The following is a 9714-nucleotide window of genomic DNA, read 5'->3' as shown; positions in this document are numbered from 1 at the left end:
CCATCAGTAAAGCAGTGACTTTGCATTAATTATCCTTAAAATTATGTTGGTGGTCACAAAATTTATAATTTGATGATAACTCAATTTTAGGGCGCTACAAATAAGTCTGTTCTGTTCTCTTCTAGAAAAATGGTATGAATGTATATAACAACTCATTATTTTGACATATAGAGTTCAGATATATAATTATAATTTTTTTGGCAATAATATCTTGACAATCTTGACAGTTTTTTTTATACCTATGTATTTGTATACTACATGGATAGGGTATTTCTTCAACCAAGTCTGCAGTTCTATTCGGTCTTTTCCGTCCACATGGTAAATTGTTATAAAAAATGTCAAACTTTTTTATTTTTGAATAATTCTTTAGAGTGTGTCTTAAGTTTGAATTAATACTAAACACATTTTTATACATATGTCATTATAGTATTATATATTATATATAAAGTATGGCAGATGTACAAGGTTTAGATTAACCTCTTTAGCTTTAACAAAATTACAATTGTTAAATCTTAACGCAGTTTCTAAAGCAGACTTGTGAGCAGTAATAAAACAAGTAATTAAACTAATAATTTAAATATTTAAATGTCTTGCATTTAAATATCTCATCTCATCTTAAGTGACCTAAATATGAGAGGTGATTCCTTGGCGAACGTAACAACCAATATCGAATTGTATTACCAATATTAACTCAGATTTAGGAAGTCTAAGAAGAGTTCAATCAAAAATTAATTATTGCTAATGGTACCATTGCTATTGTTATTCTTTCTGCATTAATAGGAATCAAGCAATATTATATACTTATTTATTTATAAGCAATATTTTATTATTATATATAATAATATTTATATTATTTATTATAGTATATATTTATTATGGTATATAACTGGATAATAAAATATTGATAACCATAACAATTATTAGTTATAAAATGGTGACCTATTTCTAGTGCCATATTAATCATAATCCCGAAAGTCCTAAAAAAGACTCAGTATCTAAACGTTTGCTTTAGAAAATACTTCTCCAAATTATATAGACTGACTTTTTTAAAACGTATACTCTCATCTTTTGTATATGTGGCCAAAATATACCCAATATTTTCTGCTCAATACATATTATAATTAAAAATTTTCTACTTAATAGTTCAAATGCTGGATATGAGTCATTTATTCCATTAAAATTTGCTTGACTTGACAGCTGACAAATTAGTCGTCATTTCTAGTAATCAGAGTAAAATTATTCATCACTAGCTTATCAACACCAAAAGTAAATTTAATAGAGACTTTGACAAGAAAAGTTGACCTTTTCGCTTAAAATAGAATAAAAATTGAATTGACATCTACTGAAGTAATTATTTGTATCTTCTTAAAAAACTGTCTTTTTCTAGAGTCATTTACATTACCTCAATTATTATAACCTTATTCATAACAAACTTACTCCTTTCAATTATCGATAAAAATCATCTGTTAAAAGGTAAAAGAATTGTATTCCACTGAACTACATATACCAAGATGAATGAAGAATGAATGAAGAATGACTTCAGTTTCTGTGTTGCAGTGATGAAGACTAATTAGGGTTGTCGCACATGAAAGGTCTTTCATGCTACAAAAATCTGGCATCAATATTTATTTACGTTCTTGGTTGCTTTCATGTCTTAGTCAATCAAAATGAGTTACAAGACGATTTCGTTTTAACTGAAAATAATGCACTTACACGACTGAAAAATATGAGGCACTTTGTTTAGAGATTACAAGGGTTAAGATAATAAGGAAGTGAAAAAAATCAGGGCGTGTAGCAGCCGACACGCATTATGTGGACTGCAGGATACTTTCAATTAAAATAAAGTGGTTGCTTGTCTTATCGGGATTAGTAATTGTGATTAATTATATGCACATTTATATTAAAAGTTTTAGAGAAAAAAAAGTATATCTATTTTTTTTAATCATAACTCTTACAATTTATATTTGATACTTCTTAAAATAGGATATCTTTCACCAGCGCATTCGCCTCTATAATCATCTCTGGTTAAATCGAATAGTGCTACACCACCTAATTCGCGAGCATGCACATAACCTGCTTTAATAGCTGCAGTTGCAGGTTCCTCATAACTCACCCATATACCGTAGTTACCATTATCATCTGCTGAGCGATAGGCATACGTACCAAAACGTTTGGTTGGATCACCCACTTTTTTCAATGGTGCCTTTTCACCAGTTAAATCTTTATCAGCATGAATTAATGTACATATTTGTGGCCAACTTAGTAAACCCAGATTTGCAGTAGAATTTTTCAAAGGTGCTGCGCCGCTAGTGTCATCAATGGGTGGGTAACCAGTTATACCAGAATCTTTAGACATCATCCAAGCACGTCCAAATGTGCTTATACCTACATTAATTTTATGGGCTTGTGTTGTTCGATTAAGCCAAAATTGTACGTTATATTCTATATTGTGAGTTGGATCGCGTTCGTACATTTCATAGAGTGGTGCAGAATAATCAGCTATTTTAGGATCACGTTCAGGTGTTTGGAAATCAAAAGTGCACAAATTCACGAAATTTACATACTCTATTACGCTGGGAATATCTATAAAAACTGAGGAGAAAAACAAAATTAAATTAAATACACTTATTTTAAAAATATTTTTTTGCATTATTATATTATCACTTTATATTAACTTACGTTCTGGGTCCACATTTGGCAACATAGTCAACGTCAGCAGGTAACCATGTAAATTAAAGGCACTTCGTAATGCATGTGTCAATTGCGTAAATTGTGTCTTGTGTTCTTCTGCCTTCTCGTCAACCTTTTTTGTACTAGTAAACCAGCCTTTGACTGTAGACCAAACTTTCTTGAAACCACTTACAACTTTTCTAGGATGATTCTTTGGAAATTGCCATGATAAATCTAAACCATCAAACCCATATGTTCTTAGTAACTGTACAGCGCTGTCCACAAATGCTTGACGGTTGTTTCCGTCTTCTAATATCTGTAGATATTTATTGGTTTCCAAGTAGTTCAAATCGATATCCTTATCACCTCCAACAGATAGCAGTATACGTATATTCGGATATTTACTTTTTAGATTTGTTATTGTGCGATAATGATCACGCCCTGTACTCGCATCCACAAGCACTTTCGATGGTTCTTGTAAAACATTAGCGGGTTCTATTTTAGCATAGCCATAGACAAGATAATTACAATAGTGTAAAGCTGGTTCAAGATCTGATAGTGCCATAGAATCTGATCAAGTGTGTAGAATTTAAAATATTTATTAATGGATATATGTAACATAAATTAATTTTAATAATATGTTTTTGCTTTGTTTATATCAACAAATATCAATAGATATTTATTAACTTATTTAAATAGATATAAATATTTATATAATTAGCACTAATGGTCGCTTCATAAATGAGGCTGAGAATGGGTATTTACTTTCTAAAAGAGCTAAAAAATAGCATTACTATGGTCTTCATGTATACTTATGGATATTTATACGGCATAACAAATTATATGCAGTGTTAAGTTGATATTCAGATGTCTGAGTTGGTGAATCAGCACCTTTACTCTATTTTATCTGTGGACAGTTTTAAGTCACACTAAGAATAATTGAATACGGGGCTTTATAATATGATGGATCTGATGTCTTTGTATCTTTGTGACTTATATGCAGTGTATTAAGTAAGAAACAAGGTATTTAATTACTTTAACTACGTATTATATATAATCAATTATAACTCATGTGTTTGATTGGATCTCTTTAATGATCCATTTTCTATGCTACTGAAGCTTCATGAACCTTGTAAGGTTCATAGGTGTTACATAGAGTGATCGAAAAAGAACTATAAGTTCTTAACAATTTTTGTGGAAACGACAATCAGAATTATTGTGATTTCTCTAGTGATTGGAACTCCAACGTTATTTTTATTCTCAAAGAAATAAATATCTAATAACATCTCTAGATCAATAACCACTAATAATGTTTAATTTCTTTAAATCTAAATGGATCTCATGAGTAAATAGTGAGGTTTCTTCGCTCGAAATAGGACAATTTTGTTTATGTACAAATTTATTTAACTAGTAGAGATTTTCATAGCAGGAAATAATTTTGTTTATGACATATTGCTTTAAAGCCCAGTCTGCAAAATTTGTATATATATCTAATGATTATGTTTCTTAGATTAATTGTATTTTATACATTTTATAATGCTAACCTGTACAAAGAGTACTCTTTGTGATATTATGAGACAGTTTAAGTTGTTGACAATGAGGTCTAATAGATTGTATTCGATTTTTTTTCCACACTTTGGTTCAAGATTATTTAATAGTATGTTTACATTTTTGATAGGTTAGGTTCTTGACATTACAACAATACCATTTGATCTAAATTTTGCATTTACATTCAAAATAGTAGGGTTTATAGGTGGATTACGTTGACAATCAAATCAATAGAATCAACATAATGTAACCCAATTAAATTTATTAAATTTTTTATAAATCTTAATATCTAATTGCTGTGTAGTTGTGATTTGTTAAACAACACTTAACACAACATAATCTTTTAAGGAAATGTGGAAAAAATTTATGCTATGACATATAACGAAGCTATGCACAGAGTTGATAACTTGGAACTAATGATACATCCTTAACTGTTTTTTACCAGAGAAATAATACTCTGGGTGTTTAAGTTGTTTGTATGAAGTTTTTTAAAATGATAAATTATGAATCCGGTATGATATAACGGTAAGTCGGCACGAATGAAATATTCGACAATATGTAGCACCTATATTACAATAAGTTGATCAAACAGTTATCTCTCTTCTCTGACATATCATAAATATGTAAAAACCGATATTTAAAAAAATATATGTGGAAACAAAACTATTAAAACTATATATACTTGCGTAGAGTGGTATATATAGTTTATGGTACATAGGTAAAGTATTGACTTAATATACAGGACCTAAATTCAACTTCATATGAACTGCATAGTTTTTCTTAAATCCAAATATTGTTATCCGGTGATTAATTTTTTATTGATCAAAAGTTCAAAATCGAAAGTCCCAAATTTTAAATCTAATATAATAGCAATGAAGAGGTATCTACAGTGACGTATACGAAAGAGAGATTTGGAATTCCAATTTCATAAAATATGTCGAAATATGGTACATCACACATGAAATTTTTTTCAATTAAATGTTTTCACATAAAATTTGGATTTGTTTTGAGAAACCGCCCCTCCATCTATATATCCCTGTATGTCTACGTAATGGAAGAGAAGTTTTGTATTTTTTTTAATAAATATTATGTTTTGAATTAATATTCACAGAATTAGATCAATGAAATATGATAACCTTCGTATTTGAGCTGATAGTGCAATAGATTTTATTTTCATTCTTGCAATTTGTTTCTCGGCTAACAAGACAGTTTTAGTACATAATAATTGTATATTAAATTTTAGATTTATTCAATTAATTTATTATTGCTTTTCATTTAATTAAGTTTTATATATCTTTGACTCAAATACTGAAAGAAGAATATAGATGATTAGTTACCAATAGTTCTTAATTTAATGTTGAAACATTATAGTTCTCACTTATATTTGAATTGCGAATTCATAATTAATTTTTACGATCACATTAGTGGGTTTAAAGACGGTCCTGTAGACGCTACCGGTCAATATCGATGCTAATTTCTTCATTTATAAATACACCCTTTGTATGAAAAAGGGAAGTATTAGGTTGGTTTTACTTAAGTTTAGTAGAACAACATGGGTTATACCAGTTATAATAACAAATTAGTATAATTGTCATATCGTTTTCATATAATAAACTAACTCATTTTACTATTAATTAATTGCAATTCAAAATATTTATTTGAAATTTTTACGTTCTGCATTCGGTCTTACCTTTCTGTGCATTTGTTGCGTCATAGAAGCAAACCATATTAGCAATGTGGGCCTGACTGCAATCCAGCCATGTGATAAATGCTATTAACAGTAAAGAAATTATCTTCATTTTTGTTTATTAATAATTGTTTAGAATCCGTGTATGATGTAATTTGCTGCGATTCTATTTACTAATAGATACTTTAATAAAAAGTTTAACTTTTCGTCCGGAGCGTAGAAACAATAAACCGAGTTCAAACGATGACAACTTCAGACTAAATCAAAACAATTTTATTATGTGTTCATCACAAAACATTTGGAAGAGATAAGAAACTTATGACAATTTCTTAATCGTAGAAATTAAAATATTAATTGATAGTTGAGTTTAGCGTAGGCCTGTAATGTTTTCATTTTCTCAAAAGCAATTGATAAGAATGTTGAGACTGAATCTGCTCGATCCACTTTATTCAAAACAATTGCTACTTGGAGCGAAAGTCATTTCCGCATATCTCATGTTATGTTTAAGTGAATAAATATATATCTTTAAAAAAAAAAAAATTAGAGTACCCGACTGACTGACACTTATATTAAACTCTTATGAATGAATACTCAACTCTTGGTTCGAATCTCTCTTCCTCTTAATATATTAAAAAAATTATAAAGTAATGAGTTTCAAAAATAAATACAGGTGTTTATTATTAAAGAATTAGTTTATAGACACCATTACAGAAATTAATTTTCGGATTCTCACTAATAGATATTTTGTATTTAGTGCGGTCTGGTACATTGCATTATGAGAGGATATATAGTTATACAGTACATACTAATGTAGAAACAGTTAAAATTATTTAAAAAATAATGAAAATTATCGGGTTTTACGTCTTGCAAATAACGGATCCACGTAATTTATCAACTTCACGGTCACGGTCACGTCTTCATCAGAAGATAACTACACCTTACATCATGAAACCCATTTAGATCTTTAAAAACTAACTTTTCGAAGCGGTTTATGTTATGGAGATATTATTTGATCATTGTTTTTTCGAATATGAAAATATTATTACAGTTTCCAAAGCCGATCATGTCAATTTGAATGATAAATATAACAAGGTATGATATTTCTGATATAAAAGAAAAAAATTGAAAATATATAACTCTTATTATTCTTAATAACTGAAGTAACCTAAGATGTTTTTAACGTAATACTTCATTCCTACGATTAATGTTTTTTTTCTGATGAGTTGAAAGCACCAAAAATCACAATAGTAGAATCCAATAAAACCAACTCCTATTAATGAATAATGCAGATTCCAGCGATTATACCATAAAGATCAAAATCCCAGTTATCAAGAGCAAAAGTTAGAGTTATTAGGCTATTAAAAATATCAAACTACTAATTTTGATAATCACAGAATATATTAGGTATTGAACTCAGTCGTCAAGAAAAGCAGGTAATAAAAGAACCAATTACCCTTAATTATGAAGTGAAGAAGAGTATTGTGGAGAGATATATAATATATATATATAGATATGTAATATATATATATATTATATATTATATATAAATATAGATTATGTTAATCTAGTTGCATAGTATTGGTGCGACAGTAATCACTGTGAGGTTTATGTAGCTGGGAGGAGATAATACCGCTCAAGTGCAGGAAGGTACAGATCGATGGGTGGGTATCATTCTTAAAGTTTTACTGAACTGTATTTTATTTAAAAATAGTTTTGATATTGCACTAACTGTGAGCAAAGGTCACTAGAGAAACAAGATTTTAGTTTTATTAAATTTATTGAGTTAGGTTTAGGTTAGATTCGAGGTATTGTGAGTATTTTGAACTATCCAGATGATGTGAATATAGCTACGTGGTATTAATACGACAAATGATTCCCACTTTTATCACTGTAAGGGTCATGTAGCTCAGATATCGGATAAATTATCGGTATATTATTTGAACAAAATAAAACGACATGTCATACATCAGTAGTACAATTAATTTCTTAATAGAAAAGTTCTGTAATCGTAAATTCTATAGAAATGCCAATGTTAGGTCAAGACGTTGTGACGTTTAACTGGATTTTTTTCTTTGGGGGCTATGTTAAATAATTGGTTTTATATTAATTAATCAGCAATGACCTTAAAGTAAATATTATGTGCTTTATTGGTAACATAAGTGTAAATTTATATGAAAAGGTAACAATATATCGAATTGAATTTTCAATAAGTAATTTACAATTCACTGCACCGTGTAGGATTTTCAATTTCAATGGTTTTCCATGACTGAGAAAAAACATCCGTTCTTGTTATTTTTGGTCAGTTATAAGACCTTTCATGAAAAAATATATACTGCCTCATTAAGACTTAACTGCCTCCCTGCGAGACTTAACGACTTAACTGCGAGTTGTAACCACAATAAGAATTTAACATAACTTTTCGACAATCGACGAAATCAGACTATTTATTAAAGACAATGGAATATACTTATATATCCTTGCAGAATGCCCTACTTCTTTACAGTATAGAAGAAAAATTTTCTACAAAGACTTGATCCACTATTCAGAGTGGTCAAACATTGACATGAAAAAGATCAAAACTTTTCTGGATACAGCTGATGTGAAAAAATCCCTCATTGTTTATAGATGGGACAGGATATAATAGTGCCTCAATATACGCAGTGTCACAAAAATTTGATCTTCAGACCCCACTTCTGTTGATAGATTTGTAATAGACTTCATAATAGTCAAGGATAGCCTTCATTACTTGCATTATATTATAAATAATTAAAAATAATATTATAATACATATACTATATAATCACATAGGATATGTTAACGTTAAACTGAAACTTTATTAGCAATTCAATTAATTAAAAGTTAGTGAATTAATTTGTTCATTTTAAATAAATTTTCTTTAATTAGTGGATACCAGTTTGTTCAGTTGGTGATCTTAGAATTTCATTTAAACGAGTTGAATATTTATTATGTCAGACGATCACATTATAAATAAATTAAAATATAATTAAGTGATTGTTTTATTTGCTGGCAAAGTTAATAAATAATGTCATCAACACTTTGCTTGCCCACACTTAATGTCATCGAACACGGTGGTAGGTACACAAATTATCACCTGTTTACGATACCGGTGGTTGTTTCAGTACCGAAGACAAGTAGACTGGACATACGCCCTTGCAACTGTAGAGCAGTGTTTCTTTTACATGGAAGGCGAAGAGAACTTGAAGATAGACATATGCAGTTCGCTATTTTGTATGAATGTACATATTTTATACTGTAGGTATATAAATATGTGAACGTTTGTTAAAGGACTACTTTTGGTTTGCAACATATCTATAAGATACTTGATCGTTCAATTATTAAGATAAACTTTTTTTTTAATTTTATGAATTTATATTGCAAATGAAAATATTTTAAGTTATTTTAAGTTGAAGCTTTCAAGAATTATGCCTACTGAAGGTAGTACTACTTCCAAATTATAATTAAATAGTGATTTTCAATAGGTGGTCTCATTAGAAACTGCTTAGTAACCTAGGCTTAATGTGTGGAATTTGTGTAACAATTTTTCAATTTTTTCCACTAAAGCTCAAATCTCTCCTTCCAATGAAACCTTCTGGTAATCAATAAATTAAATTAAATTTGAATATGTGCTACAATTTTTTTTCCTGTGAAGTCTTGAATTGATTGATTGTTTACAAGTAAAACCAAATCATAGAAATCGAATAAAAATTAAGAAATTAATTAAGGTGAAGAATATTTATAAAACTTTAATAGGAAAATTGTTCTATAATTATTTAATTATTCAAAAAAGG

General features: G+C 28.9%; 1 protein-coding gene across 1 annotated transcript; it reads right to left on the bottom strand.

The window, feature by feature from the left end:
- Positions 1–1437: 1437 nt before the first annotated feature.
- Positions 1438–6150, bottom strand: LOC119662473 (chitinase-like protein Idgf5). The gene is made up of 3 exons (XM_038072097.1): positions 5909–6150; positions 2680–3240; positions 1438–2592 (listed from the first exon to the last, which is right to left on the bottom strand). The coding sequence occupies exons 1-3, from the start codon at positions 6015–6017 to the stop codon at positions 1952–1954; spliced, it is 1311 nt and encodes a 436-aa protein (XP_037928025.1). The 5' UTR covers positions 6018–6150; the 3' UTR covers positions 1438–1951.
- Between the last annotated feature and the right edge of the window lie 3564 nt (positions 6151–9714).

The sequence above is a fragment of the Teleopsis dalmanni genome, chromosome X (genome assembly GCF_002237135.1).
Source record: "Teleopsis dalmanni isolate 2A chromosome X, ASM223713v2, whole genome shotgun sequence".
NCBI lineage: Eukaryota > Metazoa > Arthropoda > Insecta > Diptera > Diopsidae > Teleopsis > Teleopsis dalmanni.
This window is presented reverse-complemented; position numbering and strand designations above follow the sequence as displayed.

Excerpts from the sequence above, each read along its gene's own strand:
- LOC119662473 (XM_038072097.1), bottom strand. The coding sequence starts at position 6,017 with ATGAAGATAATTTCTTTACTGTTAATAGCATTTATCACATGGCTGGAT. Across the intron at positions 3,241-5,908 it reads CGCAACAAATGCACAGAAAG|ATTCTATGGCACTATCAGAT; the intron begins GTAAGACCGAAT and ends ACACTTGATCAG. Across the intron at positions 2,593-2,679 it reads GCCAAATGTGGACCCAGAAC|TTTTTATAGATATTCCCAGC; the intron begins GTAAGTTAATAT and ends TTTTCTCCTCAG.